Genomic DNA, 25350 nt, shown 5'->3' with positions numbered 1-25350 from the left:
TGTTCCACAGCGCTGATGAAATTGGCTACCGGTAGATCTCTAGGAGTGACAGCGAAATTTAGGCCCCTACCAAGAATCTTCAGCGTAGCTTCATCCAATGTTCTGTCACTCAAATTTACAACCTTGCGAGTGTCATGATTTTGTTGCACTCTGCTGTTCAGGCGTTCAAATTTTGCCAATTGTCGGGCTGTAGCATTGTTATTAATGCATGCTGCTAGCGACAAAGACACTCCATCAATTCTGTCCCAATCCTCTTGCGCTAGTTTGGCAGCCATGTACAGATGTAGATGTAACAGCTCCCTGGATGTGACATCAAGTTTATGGCGGATGTCACGGACTCTTTCTCTCACCAGAGCGATGCTGGCTCGGTGCTTGATCCTGTTGGCCGCCCTAGACGTAATATGATGTTTGATTTTGGCAAATACAGGCACCACATCTCCATCTCTGCACCTGAGGAGGAAGTTGAGTGAGCCCACCATCCTCTCTTTGCGTTGTCGCAGCTTGTCCAGTTTCTTCGTATTGCAGCACATTTCCTCCTCGTAGAGTCTTGTGATGTAATTTCTTAGACTTTCCCGGCGATTTGATGACATCTCGTGGAAATCGGGTTTTCTGCCGGATATCACCGTCTTCCAAACACGATATTTCGACGTCTTTACTTGACGTCTTCATCAGGTGTTCCCTGAGACTGGCTGCTTGCTGGACCGGGTCGTATATTTATGCCTGCCCGGTGCCTGGTGTTCTGTTTGCCGTTCCATAGTCGATCCACGCCTGCTAGTCGCGCTATCCTGCCGCTCTAGGTGTTCTCTATTCCGTCCGCGCCCGCTCTGGCCATCTCCAACTGCGGTCGTGGCCTCCTGGTGTTCCCTTCTCGGTCCGCACCCGCGAGTGGCACTCCAATGCCGCTCTGGACGTTCCCTATTCCGTCCGCTCCCGCTCTGGCCGTCTCCGACTGCGGCTGAGGCTCCCTGGTGTTCCCTTCTTGGTTCATGCCCGCAGTGTGCGGATGTCTGAGGCTCATTGTTGGTGTTGGAAACAATATTTTCTCCGGCATTGCTTCAGCAGTTCAAATGCCGGGTTCCATGCAGTGCTTAGCTGGTATCCTGCTTCCCGGTTAATCAAGTTTTGTGCCATCTTTATCTCTATAGATTCAGTGATGACACTATCCCAGAACCTGGGGGTCTGGACCATGACCTTGGTGTTCTCATAATCCATGGAATGTTCCAATTCTAGGCAGTGATGGAAGTTTGTCCATGCCTTCCTGTTGTGCTTCCAGTGTCACATGTTGAAATTGTGGACATCCATCACATCCCAATACTCCATACACCCTGCCTCCCATCTTTGTCAACTGCGGAGAGCATCATTCAGCTTGTTCGTCAGACTGCAGGGTTTTACAGAACAAAAGGAAAATCATGGAATAAAATACCCTGGACCGGCTGACTTACACTGAGGCTAAGAGAAAATATGAGTGCCTATATCCTGTGGCTATGACCACCTCATACGCCACCACTACAAGAGCAGCTATAGCCCCATCAGTTCCACGAATTCCAGTCAGCTCTCAGAGCCAGAAGGCTACACCTGCCCCTTGATGGTGGGGGCACACTTCCTCCCCTGTTGCTCCCGCACCACCTACCTCAGGAGCACTGCCCCCCAACCATCAGGGACAGCAGTAACCACTTCTCAGCCAGAGAAGCGTAAGTATTCTTCAGCTCCTCTCACCAGGAAGGGGTCCATTGGGTCACTCCCTTCCCAGGTTTCTGCTAGTGGGAAAGATAATGCCTGCCAGTGGCTGAAGTGCCCAAAAGCTGGTCGTAGGGCTTCACGATCATCCTCAGTCCCAGAGACTGAATCAGTGAAGCCCTCACAGCCAGAGCAACCCAAGGAGCAGTGAGAAAAGTCCAAAAAGAAGACCCTTAAGACCAAGGAAATTGCGGTGGCACCTACACTACCGCTATCTACAAGCTCTGCATCTGGGAGTAGGATGGAGATTCAGGTGTCCTCTGAGGACCTAGATCTCACTGGACCCTCAGAAACAATGGATATAGATTGCTCAGGCAGTAAGTCGGTGGTAGCAGGTGACTCTGAAGCGTAAACTGCCTCATTGTATGATTCATACCTTCCCAGTTTCACGATGTAATCCTTCAGTGTAATTACGGCTGTTTTTTCCACTTGTTGGTTGAGCTATGGCAACTGTTAAGCTTTACACCTGCTTTCTACATTGTCCTCCAGGAAACCTGGTTCCCAGCAATGCAGACCTCTGCCCTCCGTGTCTATAAGGGATACTACAGCAATCGTAGTGACTATAATCGAGTGTCGGGTGGAGTTTGTGTTTACATCCTAAACTCAGTCTATAGTGAAACTAAATTCAGTCTGTAATGAAACTATGCCCCTTTAGATGCCTCTCGAAGTTGTGGCTGTCAGGATAAGGATGATGCAGGAAATAACTGTCTGCATTGTATATCTTCCTCCAGATGATGCAGTACCCTTGAATGTATTAGCTGCACTGATTGATCAACTCCCTAAAACGTTTCCTACTTTTGGGAGATTTTAATGCCCATAACCCCTTGTGGGTGGCACCATGCGTACAGGCCGAGGCAGAGATGTCGGAAACTTTACTGTCTCAGTTCAACCTCTGCCTCTTAAATACTGGGGCTGGCACACATTTAATTGTGGCTTGTGGTAGTTACTCAGCCATTGATTTATCCATTTACAGCCCAGGACTTCCCTCACCTATCCACTGGAGAGCACATGACGACCTGTGTGGTAGTGACCACTTCCCCATCTTCCTGTCACTGCCCCGGCGTCAGGCCCACAGACACCTGCCCAGATGGGCTTTAAACAAGGCAGACTGGGAACTTTCACCACTGTGGTCACCGTTGACTCTCCTCAGCATTGATGTGATGGTTGAGCAGGTGGCAACAACAATCGTTACTGTGGCAGAAAATGTGATCCCTCGCACTTTAGGGTTTCGCCTGCGAAAGGCGGTCCCTTGGTGGTCGCCGGAAGTTGCTGATGCAATTAAGGAGTGTCGGCGAGCTCTACAGCGGCATAAGTGGCACCCTTCCATGGAGCACCTCATAGCCTTCAAGCGGCTCTGTGCCAGCATTCAACAGCTTACCAATAGACGGAAGCAGAAGTGTTGAGAGAGATGCGTCTCGACCGTTGGATGCCATACGTCACCTTCCCAAGTCTGGACGAAGATCAGACATCTGTTTGGGTACTAGACCCCAACAGGTGTGTCCCCGGCATTAACATCAATGGCGTGTTATCTACCGACGCAGACGCGATTGCTGAGTATTATGCTCAAGCCTCTGCATTGGAGAACTACCCCCCCCATCCTTTTGCACCCTCAAACGGCGGATGGAAAGGAAAGTCCTCTCATTTGCTACAAGCCACAGTGAACACTATAACGCCTCATTTACAGAGTTGGAGCTCCTCAGTGCCCTTGCGCGTTGCCACGACACAGCTACTGCCCCAGATCGGATCCACGGTCAGATGATTAAACATCTCTCATCTGACTACAAGTAACATCTCCTAATCATCTTCAGTCGGATCTGGTGCAATGGCGTCTTTCTATCACAGTGGGAGAGCACCATCATTCCAGTGCTTAAACCCAGTAAAAACCCACTTGATGTGGATAGCTATTGGCCCATCAGCCTCACCAACATTCTATGTAAGCTGCTGGAACGTATGGCGTGTCGGGGGTTGGGTTGGGTCGGGCCCTGGAGTCACGTGGCCTACTGGCTTCATATCAGGGCAGCTTCTGCCAGGATTGCTCTACCATTGATAATCTTGTGTCCCTTGAGTCTGTCATCCGATCAGCCTTTTTCAGATGCCAAAACCTGGTTGCCATCCTTTTTGATTTACAAAAAGCATATGACACGATCTGGCGACATCGTATCCTTGCCACATTATATGAGTGGGGTCTCCAAGGCCCTCTCCTGATTTTTATCCAAAATTTCCTGGCGCTTCGTACTTTCCATGTACAAATTGGTGCCTCCCATAGTTCCCCCATATCTAAGAGAATGGGGTCCCGCAGGGGTCTGTGTTGAGTGAATGTCTATTTTTATTGTCCATTAATGGTCTAGCAGCAGATGTAGGGCTGTCCGTCTCATCTTCTCTGTATGCAAACAACTTCTGGATTTCGTACTGCTCCACCAGTACTGGTGTTGCTGAGCGGCGCATAGAGGGAGCCATCCACAAGGTGCAGTCATAGACTCCAGCCCACTGTTTCCAGATTTCGGCCGCAAAGTCGTTTGTTATGCACTTTTGTGAGCGTCGTACCATTCATCCGGAACCGGAACTTTACCTTAATGATGATCCACTCACTGTAGTGGACACACATCAATTCTTAGGACTGGCTTTTGACTCCTGATTGTCTTGGCTTTCACACCTCCTTCAGCTTAAGCAGAAGTGCTTGCAGCACCTCAATGCCCTCCGCTGCCTGAGCAACACCAACTGGGGTTCAAATCGCTCTATGCTGCTGCAGCTTTACTGAGCCATTGTTCAATTCCACCTTAACTATGGGAGTCTGGTTTATGCTTCAGCAGCACCCTCAGTGTTGTGTTTACTCGACCCAGTGCACCACTGTGGTGTTCGCCTAGTGACAGGAGCTTTTAGGACGAGTCCGGTGGCCAGCGTCCTGGTGGAAGCCGGAGTCCCTCCATTGCAGGTTAGGCGTGCACAATTGCTCTCCATTGAAATTGCACATGTTCGTAGTTCTCCTTCGCATCTGAATTACTGTCTCATTTTACCGCCCACGGCGGTTCATCTCCCGCATCGGCGGCCCATTTCAGGACATACAATTGCAGTTCGTGTGCGATCCTTTCTCTCTGAACTGGAGTCCTTGCTTTTACCACCTATACTTGAGGTTCATTCATGAACACCTCCATGGTGTACACCTAGGCCGTGGCTTCATCTGGATCTTTCACATGGCCCTAAGGACTCAGTTAACCCTGCGACTCGCCGCTGTCACTTCATCTCGATTCTTGACATGTACCGGGGCCATGAGGTGGTTTACACCAATGGCTCGATGGCTGATGGTCACGTTGGCTTTGCCTATGTTCATGGAGGACATTTTGAGCAGCACTCCATGCCAGATGGCTGTAGTGTTTTCACTGCAGAGCTTTTGGCCACATCTAGTGGTCTTGAGCGCATCCACTGATGCCCAGGCAAGTCATTTTTCCTTTGTACTGTCTCCTTGAGCAGCCTACAAGCTATCAACCAGTGCTACCCTCGTCATCCTGTGGTAGTGACCATCCAGGAGTCCATCTATTTCCTAGAATGGTCGAGTCGTTCGGTGGTGTTTGTGTGGACTCCAGGTCACGTCGGAATCCAAGGCAACGAACTTGTCGACAGGCTACGCGGAAGCTGCTTATTGAGATCGACTGCTCTGAAACTGACCTGCATTCAGTATAACACTGCAAGGTTTTGTGGCTTTGGGAGACGGAATGGCATAACCTCAGTACGCACAAGCTGCGTGCCATTAAGGAAACTGAATGTGTGGAAGACCTCTGTGCGCACCTCTCGCAGGGACTCTATGGTTCTTTGCCAGCTCTGCATTGGCCATACTAGGCCAACACATGGTTACCTCCTCCATCGTGAGGACCCACCTTGGTGTCGCTGTGGCTCACGAATGACAGTCATCCATCTCTTGCTGGACTGCTCACTTTTAACCGCTCTGCAGCTGCCTTTTAATTTTCCCAGCACCCTACTTTTGGTGTTGGGTGTCAAAGCCTCAACAGCAGCTTTAGTTTTATGTTTCATTTGTGAGAGTGAGTTTTATCATTTACTCTAAGTTTTAGCACATGTCCTTTGCCCTGTGTATCCTCCACCCTAGTGCTTTCAGGACGGAGGTTTTAAAGTTTTTCAAAGTGGCTGGCTTTTCCTTTTTTACTCTCATGGTCAGCGAGCCATATTAACCTGCTTTCTTGTTTTAACCTCTTCTACCTGTTTCTTCCGTCTTTGTGGTTTTCTTGTCCCCTTTTGTCCATATAAGTGTTTGCTGCCCTTCAGTCGTTGTTCTGGTTTTTCCTTTCACTCTGTTTTGTGTTGTAAGTTTCATTATCTTATTCTCACTCTTGTGGCATTGTTTCCTTCGGAACAAGGGACCGATGACCTCGTAGTTTGGTCCCTTACCCCCTCTTTTAAACCAACCAACCAACCAACCAGCCAACCAACCAACCAACCATAAATCAATATCTTCGCTGTGTGATAGTGATGGTAATATTACTGATGATAGTGGCTCTACAGTGGAGTTACTGAATACATATTTCTGTAAGTCTTTCACCAAGTGATGCAAAGTAAACATTCCAGAATTCAAATCAAGAAGAGCTGACAACATGAGTAACTTTGGATAAACAAAAGACTTCTGGTTCAGATTGTATACCAATCAAATTCCTTTCAGAGTATGCTGATATGATAGTTCCATACTTAGCAGTCTTGTGTAACTGTTCACTTGATTGAAGATCCGTACCCGAAAAATTGCACAGGTCACACCATTACACAAGAAAGGAAGTAAGAGTAATACTCCATATTACAGACCCAAAGCACTTACTTTGATTTGCAGTAGGATTTTAGAACACATACTGTGTTTGAACATTACAAATTACTTCGAAGAAAAAATATCGATTGACGCATAGTCAGCAAGAATTTGGAAAATATTGTTCTTGTGTTCTTTATTCTCATGAACAAATGAACACTATTGACAGGAAATCCGGTTTGATTCCATATTTCTGAAATGCCAAAAGGCTTTTCATACTGATGATCAAAAGTAATTTGTAATCTGGTTGCATGCCTATGAAGTATCATCTCGCTGTGCTACTGGATTTATGATTTCCTGTCAAAAGGACTCAGTTTGTTATAGGTGATGAAAGTCATTATGAAAAACACAGATGATAATGCGCATTCTCCGTGGGAGTGTTATAAGCCCTCTGCTTTAACTAATCTATATAAATGATTCAGAAGGCAGTCTGAGCAACTTTCTTAGATTGTTTGCAGTTAGCACTGTCATTTAGTCATCAGAAGATAAAAACAAAGAGATCTGTATGATGCGAAAAGTGGCAGTTGACTCTTAAGTTATGAGACGTATGAGATTGTCCACATGAGTACTAATCAGAGTACATGTTCACTCCATTCTTCGGATATTTACATTTATTTACCCATTGGGAACATTTTCTTTACTTAAGACATTTTACGATAGCTGTCTTAAAACTTACATTATAAAACTTCCAGTCTCTCTCTCTCTCTCTCTCTCTCTCTCTCTCTCTCTCTCTCTCTCTCTCTCCCCCTCCCTCCCTCTCTCTCTCCCCCCCTCCCTCCCTCCCTCTCTCTACCTCTCTCCCCCCCCCCCCCCAGATTTCTTTCATGGACCAAATTGAAACAATTTTGGGCCAGATCTGGCCCATGGGCCACCAGTTGCCCACCCATGACTTGGCAGATTCAGCAGGTTCACTAAAGAGGCTGCCGACACAACACTTATCCATCCTGTGCTAGAGTATTGCTATGGAATATGGGATCCTTCCCATATAGGACTGACAAAGGACATTGAGAAAGTTCAAAGGAGGACAACTCGTTTTGTATTACTGTGAATTAGGGGAGAGTGTGTCACAGATATGATACACGAGTTGGGGTGGCTGTCATTAAAACAAAGGCTTTTTTTATTGCAATAGCTTTTCATGAGATTTCAGTCACCAATTTTCTCTTCTGAACACAAAAATATTTTGTTAACATCTTCTACGTATGAAGGGGAAAAATGATCATCATAATAAAATAATAGAAAATGGAGCTCCCACAGAAAGATTTAAGTGTTTATTTTTCCCATGCGCGGTTCAGCGAAAGGGGAACAGTCGAGAAATAGTGTGAAGAAATAGTGTGTATTGCAGGGTAGTCATTCAGATGTAGACATGTTTTGCACCTAAGCCAACCACAGGGGAATGACCCTTGGTGTACAGGATTGGCAACGGTCATGGGATATGGATGGATAAAGATATTTTGTAGGTTGGGTGATGGGGGTAGGATACCCCTCATCTGAAGGTACAATGAGAAGTTGTCAAAGCCCTGGTGAAGGATGTGGTTGAGCTTTTCAAGGTCAGGTTGATACTGGGTGAGCAGGGGAGTGCTTGTTTCTGACTGGTTCATAGATTTATTGGTGTCAGAGCAGGAGATGGCACAGGGGTTCTGTTTATGGATGAGCTGGGTATGGTCATTTCTGTTAGTAAAGTTCCCATTGAGGTTGTGGTATATTTAGACAACTCCTTCTTTCCATTGCAAATGCCATAGCATCCACAGGTGGCAAAGCTGTAAGGTGATTGCATTCTGAATTGGGATGGGTGACAGCTATCAAAGTGGATCTACTGGTGGTTGATGTGAAAAGAAATGTTTTTGGAGCCATCTGAGAGGTAGAGATGTGGCTTGTTGAGTTGAGAAGGACTAAGTGGAATGGATTTGGATTAAGTGTTTAGGTTATGGAGGAAAGAGCAGAGGTTATCATTGTCACGAATCTAGATTGTGAAAATGTTATCAGTGAATCTGAAACAGGCAAGGGGTTGTAGGCATAGGCTGGATAGGGATGATTCCTCCAGATGGCCCACAAATAAGATAGCCTAAGATGGTGCCCATGGCAGTAACACAAATTCTTTTATAGATTTGTCAGGATGAGATTGATCAGGAGATTAAAAAGAGGTGATAAGTTTGGTATCAGGGCAATGCTAAGGAGGTAGTGTACCATGGCCACAAAACCACTGACATGGGGGATGTTGGTGTGAAAGTATATCACAGGCATGATGATTGACAAGGAGTCTGGTGATAACAAAACAGGAACTGTGGAGAGATGCCAATGGCAGCAAGCAGTGTCTTCCATGCAGGACGGGTGATTATGGATACAAGTTTGGAGATGGCCAACAAAGTGAGAAGTTTGTTCTGTGGGAGCATTGTACCCAGCCACAATGGGGCGACAAGTAGACATGCCTGTGGGGAACAGGTGAGAGGTAGGAGTGTTAGGGAGAGGGGGGGAGGGTGTAGCTGGTGCAAGGAGGAGATGGATTTGGGTGCCAGGTTTTGGGATTGGTCTAAGGCCTTGAGGAGCTACTAGAAGTCTAGTTGGAATACTGACACGGGATCACAGTCATAAGGTTTGTATACTGAGGTGTCGAAAGTTGACGGAGACCCCTCAGACAAGTAGTCATTACGATCTGTGGCCACTCTAGTGGTACTTTTGTCTATGGGTCAGATGATAAGAACTGAATTGGTTGTAGGGTTACAGACAGCTATGTGATTCGATAGAAACAATGTTTGACTCACTGGAGGGGGGGGATTTAGGAAAGGAAGGTGAGGCCAGATTGGACATGAGGAATTCAAGAAATATTATCAGGGGATGACTGGATAGAAGAGAGGAGGATTTTGTGGTATGGAAATATTACCAGGAGATGACTGGATAGAAGAGAGGAGAATTTGGTTGTATGGAGGTTGGAATTATTTTAAATAGGGTTCTGTTGGGGATTTTGGTTGGCCATTGTCAGTGTGATGTGTGACGAAGAAAATTCCACATCAGAGAATGAGTAAAGGAAAGCAGGCCCTGTACAAGTCCAGCATGGTTAAACTTCAGTTTTGGGCTAAAGATGAGGTCTTTAGAAAGTATTGAGACTGCTGCAGGGGTCAGAGTTTAGGCAGAAAGGTTGAAAGCAGTGTTATGGGATGGATGTTTAGATGCAGTGTGTCTCTTGAGGAAGTTTTTGGGGATATGCAAGGCAGAGTAAGTCAGCAAGGCATAGTCGGGGAGCTTACCCCTCCTTTACTTATGTCTTTTTGTAATCCCTTCCCACTTCCCCAGCACAGGCAAGTGCTTTCAGTCACCAATAGTCCATAATCAGTCTTGCTATAATTGTGAAAGTGTATTGGGTTTCTGTATGGTAGTGGGTGTGAATTTTGTGTACTTTTACTAGGAAAAGAGCAAGAGTTCAAAAGGCAAGGTGAATTCAATTTTCTGTTAAGTGTTCATTTTCTGTTAAGTGTTCCTGTGCTCCACACATCAGTCCACTACAAGTGAGTGGTTGCCTCTCCTTTATTTTATGTATTGTTCCATCCATCAATTTCACTTAACGTTATAAATCTGTACTGTTACTTCAGAGCTCAGGCTAGAAGTAACAAGTGACAATTAATTAGAGACGGTAGAAAATTAATTAACTTTGTCACATAAAGAAATTGATATTTAGTCATAGCATGTATATGGGTATAGTGATGGCTGTTAGCTATCTTTTACTGTTCATGGGCCCAATTTTACATTGTTGGTCGATATGAAGTGAAACAGTGAGAAAAATTGTTTTATATTGAGAAAAGAGCCTACCAAATATAACAAGACTGAATGTTGACCTAGATGACCCTAAATATGCAAAGAGGAGTAGGAGGAATGTGTTAAACAGGAGGATGCTGGGATCCGAGGATGTGTCGGCAGGCAAATTCCCGTCTCTGAGAGTTGAGGGAAAATAGTATAGGTGGTATAGAATGGGAGGATTCAAATAGACCATATAGTTAGCAGGCATCAGGCCCCCTGAATCATTCTCTAGAGCATGTTAAGCAAGTAGGTACTAGGTGTCTCCTCACTGTGCGCAGTTTTTATGTCTATTCATGCACTCATTCAATCAACTTGTGGCCATTCCTACATAAAACACATCGCAGTGGACATAAGGTAGCTAATAAACATGTGTGGCTTCACAACGTGCTCTGACTGGTGGAACTGGAGTAGGTTTTACAGTGGCAACATTTGCAAGGATTGATCAGTTGGTGAGAGGAGGATATTGCCTGGAAGATTTATTTGCAAAAGAGGTCTGTGGGATAGCAACAGGAGTGGAAAACCTGGGGTGTAAGTTATTGGTGTAACTGGATCTGATGGCGATGAAGGTACATTTGCTATGGTTGTCTAGACTGTAAGAAATGGAGTATTTGATATGGAATTGGTGGCTCGTGTCAGAGTATAAATTTTGTTGCTTGTTGTCGTTTGTATGTTTTATGTCAGATCAGAAGCTCTTTGTGATGGTGATGGATTGGAGGTACTGGTCAGCTACGTCTGAGATGCATTCTTTGGGAGCCTTGAAGCCAACTATGGGCTGGATGGAATGATAGTTCGTGTATTTTTGGATGCAAGCAAAGAAGCAAAGGGTGAGGGTGTAAGAATTTGAAGGGTTAAGGAATTCTACTTCAGTAGAGTTTAGTCCATGTATGGGCCTAGGATTTTAAGGATTTTCTGCAGCTCACTCAGGGTGGAAGGAACGGGAACATTAGGAATATTGTTTTATGTCAAGCTGTGAGATGTCAAAGAGCTGATGGTGCCCTTCTGTCATATACTACTTAGTCATGTACTTCGTATCAATAGGGGATCCCTTGATTGCAGGGAGAGTGATGGTAGAGCATTTTCTTACTTCAGATCACAGATAGGTTGGAACTCAGTTTGAGTAAGGATTGTGATTTCAGTGATATTTATCATGAGGGATTCAGAATCAGTGCTGGAAGTGCGGAATTACTGAAGTGACTGGAAAGGATGGTTTCGGGGAAGACTCCATTTGGGGTTTGGGTAGGAACTGTTAAAGACAGGGTGGAGTGCTCATTCTGTTGGTTGTAGGTTGGGATTGGGTGGTGAAGTGGTATTTCCTGTTCAAATTACAGGTGAATGAGAGGAGATCTTATAGGGCAGTGTTGTTAAATTTGAGTGTGGGACTTTTCTTTGGTAAGGACAAATGTCTCAGGATTGAAGAGGTATCTGGATGAGAGGTTAAGGGCGGAATGGAGGCCTGCGATTATGAAGCATTGGAGTCTGTGTAGGATAGTATTTGGGTTTTGGGGTTTGAGGTTTGGGGGGGGGGGGGGGTTGGGAGTGGGAGGTTTAGATAATAGGGAATGCTAGGCTGGTTGGCTAGAAGGGAATGGGGAGGGTAGGTAGCTATGGTTGGCAGTTTCGTGGGTGATAGTTGTGGAACAGGAACACCTCTGTTGAGGTATTTTACCTCAGGCTGGACAGCTTTCTTAGGCAGTATTAAGCATTTTGTTCAGGGTTGTGGTTGATGTCAAGGACTACAAGTGGCTAAAGGCTAATAACTAATCAGTCTGGGATTTAGGGAGGCAGTAGCAGAATTATGGGTTGGAGCCAGAAATGAGGACATTCAGTCTGATGTCTTCAGGAGCAATATATAAGATTAAGCAGGACTAGAGGCAAAATATGTGAGCCTGTCATTTGGTTATAGCAAGAGTGTGTTTGTGGGAGGAATGTAGGTGTTGAGGTATTGGTTTGGTGAGTATGATGAGACTGATGAAGTCTTTCACAGTTGTGATAAACTTCTACCTGTGGTGTCGTTTTAGTTGTCCAGCCAAGTTGTTGTTTCCATTTTTATACCTGACATTTTGATGATCAACCCAGTCATCTTCAAGCACTGCAAGCTGCATTGCTATGCTTACTTGTTGTCTGGGCTCCAACCAGTCGGGTTGCAATACCACCAATTACACACAACAACACAGCTCGCAGCACATGAAGATGATGATTGGGTCACTAGTCAAAATTTTGGAAAAAAAAAGGGTCAACAAATCTGATTACCAGCGTGCCTCCAGGCGTTCAGCAATCACTCAGAGGAAACCCGAGAGATTGTAGTCTTTCTTCAACAAAATGTGTTTTCTTTATTTTAAAGCACTGTAAGAATTGTAATTTCTCTTGCAGCTTTTATAAGAAAGCCCAAAAGCAATTTGTACACTTCCACTGACTGGGGGAAAAAAAATCACCACACAAAGGAGGAACTATGACCCATGAACGAAAATTGGTAGGTGTGTTTCTGCAACTGAAATATGATGTCTGTTCAAATTTTGCACCAGTGATATAAGAGTGGCATTAGTTGTGCTATGATGACGATGCAAATCACGTTTGCTTTAAATACACTCTGTAGAGGGTGTAAGCATTACTTACTTTTGCAATTGGACATGGTGAGTTGATATTACTCAAGAGTTCCTTTAAGGCGCCGAAGACACCTTATCAGTACCTCATTGAGTTTGAATGAGGTTATGTAGTTGTGCTACGAGAAGCTGGATGTTCCTTCTGTGATGTTGCAGAAAGACTTGGCAGGAATGCAACCTCTGTACACGATTGCTGGTACTGGTGGTCATGGGAATGTATGGTAGTGAATAAACAAACACCGGATGGCCACGTGGCACTGTCAAGAGGGAAGACCATCATGTTTGGCATATGGCTCTGGTGCACAGTGCTGCATCTACAGCAGTAATTTGAGCAAATTTGTCACCACAGTGACACAACGAACTGTTACGAATTGGTTACTTCAAGGAAAGCTCCGAGCAAGATGCCCTATAGCACGCATTCCACTTACTGTGAACCACTGCCATTTTGCAGTTTGTGATGTCAAGCGAGAGGTCATTGGAGAACAGGATGGAGGTCTGTAGCATTTTCTGATGAGAGCTGGTTCTGTCGCAGTGCCAGTGATGGCAGTGTGCTGGTTAGGAGTAAGCCAGTTGAGGGCCTGCAACCAACCTTTCTGCCTGCTAGACATGCTGGACTTACACACGGAGTTGCGGTCTGGGATGCTATTTTTTTGTGACAGCAAGAGCACTCTCGGGGTTATCTCATGCACCCTGACTGTAAATTTGTATGTCAGTCTGGTGATTTGATCTATTGTGCTGCCATTCATGAACAGTTTTCCAGGGTCGTTTCACTACTAGATAATCTTTGCCCACATACTGCTGTCGTAACCGAGCATGCTCTACAGTGTGTCAACATGCTACCTTGACCCGTTCAATCACCAGAACCATCTCCAGTTGAACACACATGGAACATAACTGGAAGACAGCTCAAGCATGCTTCACAACCAGCAGTAGTCATCCCTGTATTGACTGACCAAGTGCAACATGCATGGAAATCCATTCCACAAACTGGCGTCAGACAGGCACTGGTACAACAAAATGCTTGCATATTTGTTTGCTTGCATTCAACACTCTGGTGGTTACCCTGGTAATGAATGTACCTGCATTTCACATTTGCTGTGGCTTATTTGCCACCTACATTAACCTGTGATCTTAATGTTAACCTCTTGAATATGTTACCTAGAAATATGCACTCCTGAAGTTTCATTACTGTACATTAATTATTTTTGGTGTTGCAAATTTTATTTCCATTAGTGTATTTTTGACAGTGCACTATGTATGTTTCTTGTCCCTCAAGTTCATTTTCCTTGTCACTTTTTCATCGTATCCAACATGTCTCAACACAGCATTTAAATATAAATTTTCATTATTTAGCTGAATGAAGTTTTTAATTATGCACAGAAACAACAAAATTGTGCTTCTTCTGTTTCACTTAACAATCGTCATGATTGTGTGGAATGAATTTGTCCATTAGTTCACTATTTTTCCGCCATTTATGTATACAGCTGTATGTCTGTTGCTTTTTCATGAGCTTTTCGTTTTTTTTTCTTTTTTCTTTTTTTTTTTTTTTGGGGGGGGGGGGGGGGGGCGGTCGTGGCTTAAAGATGTTCTTCACTTCGCCTTATGGTTTGGAAGGAATGGAGTGGGACAATGGGTGGATTGGGATTACTGGTTGGGTTGGCAATTGAAGGGCTAGTGGTGTTAGGTAAGTAGGAGGTGCTGCTTTGATGTTCAGAAGAGAAGGGGATGGTATTCATCCGTTGATATTTAATTAGTCTAAATAAAATTTGTCAGATAATGATTAACCATTTAGCAGGTTTTTTTTGTGTAACTCCTTTTTTTATCTATCTCCCTGTATTGGCCACTGTTGCCTAGTTTCATCAGCTTCACATGTATTTCTTCGTAATGAGATGATGGTTTTCTTGCTAAAGATTTTACTGGGAAAAAATTACATTCTGCCTATGGAGGAGACAGATTGAAGAATTACACACATCTTCTAATTTTAAACACAGTCAAATTTATAATAAGATAAAATCATTAACAGTTTTTATCTTATATTGGCCATCTTTAGATTCTGTATGTATTCAATAGGAAGATAGCCGCTGTATACCCAGCACCACTAATAATCATCATATTATAAATATGGTTGTGCCCAAAATAAAAAGAAGTGTACCTGTTCTATTATTTGTATTAATTTATGCTAACTGAACAAGTTAAATGATATTGAACATTTCATAAAACATTGATGAAGTACACGGTAAAATAAATTGCTTTTGCTGGTGGGAACATGGTACTTGCTAATCAATGTGTGTCATTGCACATTTGTTCCTGTTCATGCTGACTACAGCAAGGTTAGAAATGGCCTGAGTAGTAGTAACACACACACTTGTGGTAAATTATGAGTTCTGCAGAGTGGACAAATAATTAAATGAATTTTAATATATTAAAGCTTTAGTCAAGGTATTTACAGTGGCAATTTAAAAGGGAAGCTGTTTAGGTATAATGTGGGAGTTCTTGCGCTAGAATTATAAGGGTTGAATGAAAAGTAATGCCTCCACCTTCATTAATTGGTTTTGGATGGGAATATTTTAATAAATCAAACACAGAAATAATCCTTAGAATGCGATCTTTAACTACCAATATTCACTTTTCCACATAATTACCAGCCAATTGGATATGTTGCTACCAACAATGAACAAATTTTCTGAAGCTGTTAAAGAAGAAGTTGACACTCTGTTTCCGCAACTACAGTCTCACAATTCTCTCAACTTCTTTATGAGAACCATAATAATGTCCCCGCAGTTCGTATTTCATTATCGAGGAAAGATGAAAGTCAGACAGTACTAAATCTGGACTGTATGGAGAATGCTATAGGGTGGTGAGATTCAGTCTCTGAAGTTCTGCTGTGGTGGCACATGAAGTGTGTGGTTTGGCACTGTCATGCTGCAGGAAAACATTTCCCTTTTCCTTTTGGACCCTTGTTAGACATTTGAGTTCACAGTGTTGTTATGTAACGCTCTGAATTTATTGTTGTTACACGATCAAGGAAATCAACATGGATAACACCAGCTGCATCCCAGAACACTGTGGCCATGATTTTTCCAGCTGAGGGCTGTGTCTTGACATTCTTCCTCTGGGACTAGTCTTTGTGTTGATATTCCATAGACTGATGTTTCGTCTGTGGGGTAGTAATGGTGTACCCACATTTCGTTTCCTGTCATAATTGAATGGAGAAAGGCATCATTTTCATGCTCGTAATGCGAGAGGAGTTCCTGGCAAATTTCAAGTCTGTACACTTTCATTTCAGGAGTCAGCATCCAGGGTACCCATCGTACACAGATCTTCTGATAGCCAAGCAAAGCAATAATGTGACACACACACACACACACACACACACAGAGAGAGAGTCTTGTGAAATGCCAATTGTGCTTGCAATTTCTCTCCGAGTGATACAACGATCGTCCTGAATCAAGCTGTCAACAGTTTGGTTATGAAACTCGGTGGTTGCTGTCACAGGACGTCCAACTCTTTGTCACCCAAGTCAGAGGTTCATGTCTCAACATCTTTAAACTTACTCGCCCAACAACACACAGTACTCACATCAACACAATCACCATAAACTCCTTTGGGGGTGACACCTTCTGCTGTCAAGAATTCAGTGACTACACATTGCTTAAATCACATTGAACGACCATCTGTGCAGGGTTTCATAATTTACACTGTAATAACTCAACTGTTCAATGCTAAGGCTTCCCGCCAACTGGAGCTGTAGAGAAGAGGCTACGGAACAAGCCAGTACCTGCCACATACCAATGCTGCCAACTGGAAGAGTTACGGAGGTGGAGGCATTACTTTTCAGTCATCCCTCGTACTTTTATAGAAATTTAAAACTTCAAAATGGACTTTGAGAGGGTGGAGGAATGTGGTGATAGAGTACTTTCTAGTTAACAGTCAAAAGATGCTCAGTATGGAAAGTTGTCTTGTTATTGATGTAATCTGAATTTCCTGTTTAAGCATAAGAAGTGCAGTTTAGAAAATTGATGTTGCTGACCTTAGCGAAACTGCAGCCACATCCACATCTCAAACTATCGGTACAATCTGCATCCCCTCCTGAACTGTGTAATTAGATGTTCTGCGTAGTAACACATAGGCTCTTCTATTGGTATGGCAACTGTGGTGCTACGCTATGTCACGGACTTAATTCTGAAGCATGACTCCTTAACGTTTTCTTGCAACTTCTGGAGATTGGTCAAAAAGCATACACTGAATGCTGAATGATTTTTGAGGCTCAGTATTATTGAGGTCCTGTGACCTGGGTTGCCACGCAAGTGTACTAATGTCCGTGGAGTGTGCTTTAAGCCATTCTGATACACTATGGAATTGTTGTGGTGGTACATTCTGTTTTTGAAGTTTCAGGTTGTCTACTGGATGCCATAGGTGAACTAACAGTTACACACTATCGGGTGGCAGAGTCCTGTACTGATCAATGATGCCAGATGGCGGGATATATATCTGAGGTTTCAATTTATCCTATTATAACATCCTTGATCCAAGAAGGCCTTTACCTTCTTACCCGAGAAGTGTTTTATCGGTAAATAGGATACATGGCCTTATATCAGTTTTGAAATATTCATTTCTTGACATCAAGAATGTTCCAAATTGTTACTGTGTTTCATCAGGCCAGTTGACCTTCCTCCATGCTTCACAAGTGCAGTTGTGGAGTTTCTGTTCCCACATTAATTTGATTATGAGTAGGGTGCATGTGTGTTGTGGCTTTTGCACCATTCTAACAATGAGATGTCTCTGAATGATGTAGTGGTGCACCAGTTGTTGTTGAATTTGCTGCCGGTTTGTATTCTGTTACAGTCCACAATAGTTGACAGTGGCCCTAGTCAACACATTGTTGCCCATGGAATTTGATTCAGGGGGTAGTGGTGTTTTTCTAACCAAGGAACTTAAGGTACACCCGTGGCTAGCAGTATTTGAAAAGTTCAGTGCTTACATGACATCAGAGGAGGAGTGTCTCATGAATTGAACAACTGTGATTTGCTGATAATCACATGTCTTACCTTCCTTGTGCTGAACTGTCATACTATAAGTAAGTATCATGTTTGGTAGTATCCTGACCCCACTGATGAGATGTTGTGGTGGTAAGAACTGAAGTTTTATTCAGGATACCAACAGTTCAAATCCCTGTTCACTTATCCACATTTATATTTCCTATGATTGCCCTAAATCTATTATGGGTAATTAAAGAATGCTTCCTGTGAAAGGGAATGGCTCATTTCCTTTCCCAAACTGATCTTGTGCTTTTTATTTATTAGCCTCGTTGTTGATGCAGTGTTTAACCCTAATCTTCCATCGAACTCAGCACCTATCCTTAATTCGTTTGCTCGTGAATGTACATTGATATATGACTGAAAGAGAGCACTTACAGAAAATGTTTTCCTCGTGAAATCCATATTGAATTAGTTACCTGTTCTGCGTATTGCAGAAAAACCTAAGGCCAGTGCCTATTTTTTAATGCACTGTCATTTCTGTGTAACATTAATATAGTCACAATAATTGTGTAGCCTGTGGGCAGTTTACCTCACAATGGGCAGTCGTGTGAACTCTGCTTGAGCAGGGCTGTCTCTGGATGAACTAACCTATTAACATTCCATTGATAGACAGACTCATACACACAAATCATAAATGTAATTGTACTTAGCAACAAAAAGAAAAATTTCTCTCACCTCAAGCTCAAGCAGGCCTTTCTTATCTTATTTCTGCCTTCAATAAATATTGATGTTCCATCATTACTTATACTTGTTACGTTTGCAAGCTATACCTTTGAACATAAGCAGTTATTTTGATGTAAAGTTTAAAAATCCACTATTTCTCATATGTAGAGGGGGATTTAGCAATAAACAGTGATACTGTATGGAGACAATGAAATAACAAAGCACAAGCTATGTATTTATGAGGTGGTAAAGGGTACACATACAGGGTTTTTTTGCTAAATGGAGACAAATTGTGAGAAATGATCCCTAAGAGCTCGAGGAGCAAAAAAGAGTATATGGTCATAATGGCCAGAAGTATGTCCCCAATGTACCTGATGTTATAAAAGATTTTTGTCCATCTAGGTTTCATTGATTGAAAGCACGCTTGAGAACACGCCAGGCAAGTGGGCTATATACTCAAGAGGCTAGCGAGTTGGCACACCACCATGTAGTAGCCTCATATACTCTTCATACCATCGAAGACATGCCTTCCGGCAGGGAAGCCAGGGTCGCATGCCCCGCGTGCTTATCTGTGAAACATTGCAGGAGGATGACTGGGTTGAGGCTGAACTAGTTCTGATAGTTGACTTTCAGCATACTGTGGGGATTCTCCGTATCCCACAGGTAGGTGTTCTGAAAGTTGCCAATACTGCCCCTTGTAATAGTAGCCTCATCTGTGAACAAGATGGATGACAGAAATCCCACCAGCATTGCCCATGCAACAAATCAGCAATAAAACTGACACTTTGGAGGAAAGATCGTTGGTGATAAGGCCTGCACCTGTTCGAAGTGATAATACAAAGTGTGACATTTGTTGTGAAGAAAGTTCCACATGGTCATCTGACTTATCCATGCTGCTGGACTTGCTGCCCAATGCTGATACCAGGATTACTGTCAGAGAGCATCTCCATCTTCGAGTGAGTGTACCTCGCTTGGAGCGCATTTCCAGCCATATGTCCATATGACCTTTTTTGCTCCCTATCCTCTCGGAAATCATTTCCTGAAGTTTTTCCATATTTATCAAAATCATTCTGTTTACAATGTTGTGACAAAGTCACATGGCAGTGAAACACACACATATAGATGGCAGTAGTATCACTCACCCGAGTTACAAAAGGGCAGTGTATTGGCAGAGCTATCACTTGTACTCAGGTAGGTCATGTGTGAAAGTGCTCAATGTGATTGTGGCCACATGACAGGAATTAAGACTTTGAACGTGGAGCTAGGCGCATGAGATTTTCCATTTTGGAAGTCATTAGGAATTAAATATTAGAGATACACAGCATCAAGAGTGTGCCAAGAATACTAAATTTCAGATATTACGTCTCATCGTGGACAATGCAGTGGCTGACGGCTTTCACCTAATGACCAAGAACAGAGGTGTTTGCATAGAGTTGTCAGTGCTAATGGTCAAGCATTATTGTTTAAAATAACTGCAGAAATCAATCTGGGATGTATGACAAATGTATCCATTAGGACAGTGCAGGGAAACTTAGTGTTAATGGGATATGGCAGCAGACAGCTGACACTAGTGCCTTTGCTAACAGCACGACGTTGCCTGCAGTACCTCTCCTGGGCTTGTGATCATACTGGTTGTATCCTACACAACTTGAAAACGATGGTGTAATCAGATAAGTCCCGATTTCAGTTAGTAAGAGCTGATGATAGGGTTAGAGTGTGCTGCAGACCTCATGAAACCATGTACCCAAGTTGTCAACAAGGCACTGTGCGAGCTGCTGGTGGCTCCATATTGGTGTGGGCTGTGTTTGTATGGAATGAACACGATTCTCTGGTCCAACTAAAGTGACCATTGACTGGAAATGTTTACGTTTGGCTACTTGGAGACCATTTGCAGCCATTTGTGTTCCCAAAGAATTTTTATGAATGATGATGCTGGGCCACAATTGTTTGTGACTTGTTTGGAGAACATTATGGACAATTAGAGCGAATGATTCAGCCATCCATGTTGCCCGACATAAATTGTTTTGAACATTTATGGTTGGTTTGTACACAAACTCCTGCACTGACAACACTTTGGCAATTATGGATGGGTATAGAGGTAATATGGCTCAATATTTCTGTAGGGGATTTCTGGCAACTTGTTGAGCCCATGCCATATCAAGTTGCTACATTACACAGGGCAAAAGGAGGTCCAACATGATATTAGGAGGTATCCCATGACTTTGGTCACGTCATTGTATGCCAAACACACACACACACACACACACACACACACACACACACACACACACACACACACACACAGGTTCCAGTATCTAGGCATGTGAATGCTATTATTACATAGTCAGGGTCCTTCCTTCTCTAATCTTTCCAGGCTTGAGTTGGTGGGTGACGAGAAACCAGAAGGCTCATCTAGAACACCACTGCACACAAAAGTATGTCCACAAATTCAAGTTCCAATCTGATGCAGTGTTAACTTGTCACAGACCTTCAGTCTACTAATTTATAGATGGTATAGGTGATAATTTATAGTTTCATTCTCCTCAGGAATAAAATATTGCATTGTCTTTTGTAAAATGATTGATGCTGGATGAGTTAACCAGCCACTATAGAAGTGTTTTGACTTTCAGGTGCATTAATATATTGTTAGTTTCTTGGGAATTTTTATGATTGTGATGTTTGACTGCAGGAATGAAGAAGAAAACTGTTAAATGTGAGATATCAATTTTAGTTATGAAAGTAATTACATTGTGGAGTTCTTATGTAGTTAATATTTTATAAATTTCGTAAATGATATTTATTGGTATAGAACTATTAGTAATTAAGGTTTTTTAATTGTTTTTGCAGTGGTGCTCCTGTTGATGGCAACAGTCAATGCATTGAGCCAGTTCGTCCTGTTCGGAGACAGTATCAGAGGACTAATTCATCACGGTCACGCTCACAGCAAACCACAACTAAGAAGTCCTTGCCAGTCACACAACCACAAATACAGAAACAAATTCTGGATAATGCATTTATTCGCAAGCAAGTATTAGCTGCATTATCGCAGCACCAACCTCAACAACAGAATCAAACCAGACAACAAAATCAACTACAACCCCAGAATCAATCTCAGCAACAGAGTCAACTGCAACCACAGAATCAACCCCAGCAGCAGAATCAGCTTCAGCCACAGAATCAGCCTCAGCCACATCAGTCCCAGAACCTAACCCTGTCTCGTATTCAGCATCAATCTCTTCTGCAGCATCAACCTCTGCCCCAAACCCCATCACAACCTCAACCTCAAGCTCAAACCCAGCCTCAGCCTCAACCCCAGCCTCAGCCGCAACCGCAACCCCAGCCTCAGCCTCAAGCGCAACCCCAGCCCCAGCCTCAACCCCAATCCCAACCCCAATCCCAACCCCAAACCCAAACCCAACCTCAACCTCAACCTCAACCTCCACCCCAACCTCCACCTCAACCCTTACTCCAAACCCATCCTCATCCTCAATCACAAACCCAGACTCAACCCCAACCCCAACTCCAAATTCAAGCCCAAACCCAACCTGAGTCTCAGTCACAAAACCAATCTCAACCTCATATTCAGGTCCAAGTTTCACAACAGTCACAACTACAACTACAACTGCAACTTCAGCCTCAGACCCAATCACAACCTGTTTCACATCAGCAGCCTCCATTGCAGCATCAGTCTCAGTGCCAACAGCAGCAACAGATTTCATTACAGCCACAGCAGCAGCAGCAGCTGCAGCAACAACAACAACAACAACAACAACAACAACAACAACATTCGCAGGAGCCAAAACACTTGCAACAGCAGCTGCACTCAAACTGCCAGAAGCAACAACCACAGAAGCAGGATTCAAAGCAGACAAAGAGACAGCCACAGAAGCAATCACAAAAACAGCAGCAGCCACATACTCCTCGGAAACGCTCAAACACTAAGCCGAAGCAACCCAAGACTCCTCAGAAACATCATGTGCAAGTTCAAGCCCAGCAGCAGCCTCGCACGGAACAGCAACTGATCATCCATCTCTCTAACAATGAAAAACGGCTGTATAAGTTTTCTGTGGCTCCAGGACATCAGCTTACTATACCGCAAATGCTTGAACAGGTGAGTTATATGTTAATGTATATTATTTAACAGTTCAGTACCCCAGACACTGAAATTTCTATTTGGTTTCATTTCCTAATTGTTGTTGTCCATATGATTGACATGTTGAACAAACAATGTATTAACAATTACCACTGAATAATGATTTTTCACTCTGATGAGAACATGATGAACTTTGAAACACTTCTGTACATTTTAGCATTCTTTTGGAATTATGTCAGTATTATCACAGTATTTTGCAGCTAGTTATATTCTTCAGAAGATTGCATTTTGAATAAAAAAAAATTCGCTGTCGTAGGTTGACATTGTTACCTGTTGCCTCTGCTGCTACAGGAAATGCAGAATGAAACGGGCATACAGGTTAAATTTCATCAGTTTCTTCGTATTTGTGATGTTAATTGGTGGTGATACATTTAATTCCATGGATATTATTCAAGCCATTGAGCAACTACGTATTTTCAGAGTTAGCTACGCGCACATATGCGTATGATGAACATATTCATCAATGTTTCTTATCAGAGGGTATCGTGGTGTTATCATCTTCAGAGGCACTCAGTTATCTTGAAGTCTTAATGTTTTCTTGGGCTATACTGTTTCCACAGGCAGGCATTTGCAGAGATTGAACATTTTTATGCTTCTTTGTTTGGCTATATTTGATTGCACAGTGCTTTTTGTTAGTTGTCATTAGTTATGCAATACAACAGCAATATGTAATGCAACACCTTGTCCTGTTACCCTAAGCTTATCCACGATAATACTATGCTAGCACATTTAATGTCATGCCAAAACAGCTAAATGATAGAAAACATGAAACAACATTTATATAAACAAGCACTCCAACATAACTGGTGCATCCCAAGAGATGACCATTGGTCAGTTGATTTAAATGGTGGGAAGTAGAACAACATATCTAGAGAAGCCATCACTTTTGCACCTATGCCAGAAGGAAATGAACCAATTGTAGTTGCTTTTCGGACTGATCCTGCACATTTTCAAGTAAGTGTATTCCGTCTCTGTGAAGGAAAGTAATACTGACTAGGAAGTGTCCTAATTATTGCTTCAGTTTATGTCCATACTGAGTATGTGAATAGCTCCCTCTGCTTCAATCCGAAGTAACTTGCAGCACAGTATTGCTCTGGTACACGCACGTACATGCGCGCACCTTGCTTATCAGTGAACTACACTGCTCAGCGTTTTGTTTACATACCTCTTGCTATTCATCAAATTCCCTTAAACTGACAAAATATCCAGAAGTATATTTAGTCAAGCCGACAGGGCAAGATGGGCATGCTAATAAAATATGGGCTGTGCACAAGGGGTACATCAGAAGCATAAGGAAAACAGAGGCAAATATTTATATTGTGCTATTTGATTAGACTTCTCTACTTCGACCACAACATTCAGACTATTTATTAAATTTTGTATAAACGAGTCATATTTGCCATTTTTGTTTTCTTCAATATAACACATCATTTGTGAACATAACAGGAAAATGTTATTGGCCTTCAAAAAACACCACATGTTTCCATCAGATGTAATAAGGATAGCAGGAAATATAGAATTCGAAAAAGTTACAAATCTTACACAAATTTACAGTCAACTTATTGAACCAGTTTCAGATTTTTTATGGTTATTTTTTCAGTATTTAGAGAGAACACGAGAAGCAAAACAGTCTATTAAACATGCAATCAACAATGCATATCTTAAGAGCTATGAGCACTTCTTCAGTAGAAGAGACATGATCCACAGTAGCAAAGATGGACAAATATTCATAGCTCTTAAGGCATGCATGCCCATGTTTACTAGAATTTTTTACTTCTAGTTTTGTGTACTTTTAGTTGTATGCCTTTACACCTTTATGATACACCTTGCAGAACTTTTAAAACAATATTTCTGGCATGTCTCACCAAATAGTCAATGTAGTGAGTCATTGACAGTCACATAAACAGACTGAAAATTTGGCTAGCTTTCAGACTGATGTGTCAGTAGTTGAGGTGGCCAATAACAGACTGATATCTACAAAAAGATAACAAACAATAAGTTGATTTACAGTATGTACAGTTAATAAATGAGGTGTACATAGCTTTGTATAACTGTAGGTCCTTCTGTGGCGATGAGTTATATACAGTGAGAGTAATGTTAAGGGGGGCCATCCTGGTACCCATCACTGTTGTATGCCAACCTATTTATGGGTCGCTTAGAGGAAGCCTTCTTGGTTACCCAGGCCTGCCTACCCAAAGTTTGGTACAGATTTATTGATGACATCTTCATGATCTGGACTCACAGTGAAGAACAACTCCAGAATTTCCTCTCCAACCTCAACTCCTTTGGTTCCATCAGATTCACCTGGTCCTACTCCAAATCCCATGCCAGTTTCCTTGATGTTGACCTCCATCTGTCCAATGGCCAGCTTCACACATCCGTCCACATCAAACCCACCAACAAACAACAGTACCTCCATTATGACAGCTGCCAACCATTCCTCATCAAACGGTCCCTTCCCTATAGCCTAGGCTTTCGTGGCAAACAAATCGGCACCAGTCCTGAATCCCTGAACCATTACACTAACTACCTGAAAACAACTTTCGCATCCCGCAACTACCCGCCCGA

General features: G+C 43.0%; 1 protein-coding gene across 8 annotated transcripts in view; it reads left to right on the top strand.

The window, feature by feature from the left end:
* Window positions 1-25350, top strand: part of LOC126284967 (histone-lysine N-methyltransferase 2D-like) — a 322299-nt gene that overhangs the window by 78658 nt on the left and 218291 nt on the right. For all 8 annotated transcript variants that reach the window (XM_049984245.1, XM_049984244.1, XM_049984243.1 and 5 more), the window contains exon 5: window positions 21477-22740. In XM_049984245.1, coding sequence (XP_049840202.1) covers window positions 21477-22740 — 1264 coding nt within the window. The remainder of the gene's footprint in view (window positions 1-21476; window positions 22741-25350) is intronic.

The sequence above is a fragment of the Schistocerca gregaria genome, chromosome 8 (genome assembly GCF_023897955.1).
Source record: "Schistocerca gregaria isolate iqSchGreg1 chromosome 8, iqSchGreg1.2, whole genome shotgun sequence".
Taxonomy (NCBI): Eukaryota; Metazoa; Arthropoda; class Insecta; order Orthoptera; family Acrididae; genus Schistocerca; species Schistocerca gregaria.
This window is presented reverse-complemented; position numbering and strand designations above follow the sequence as displayed.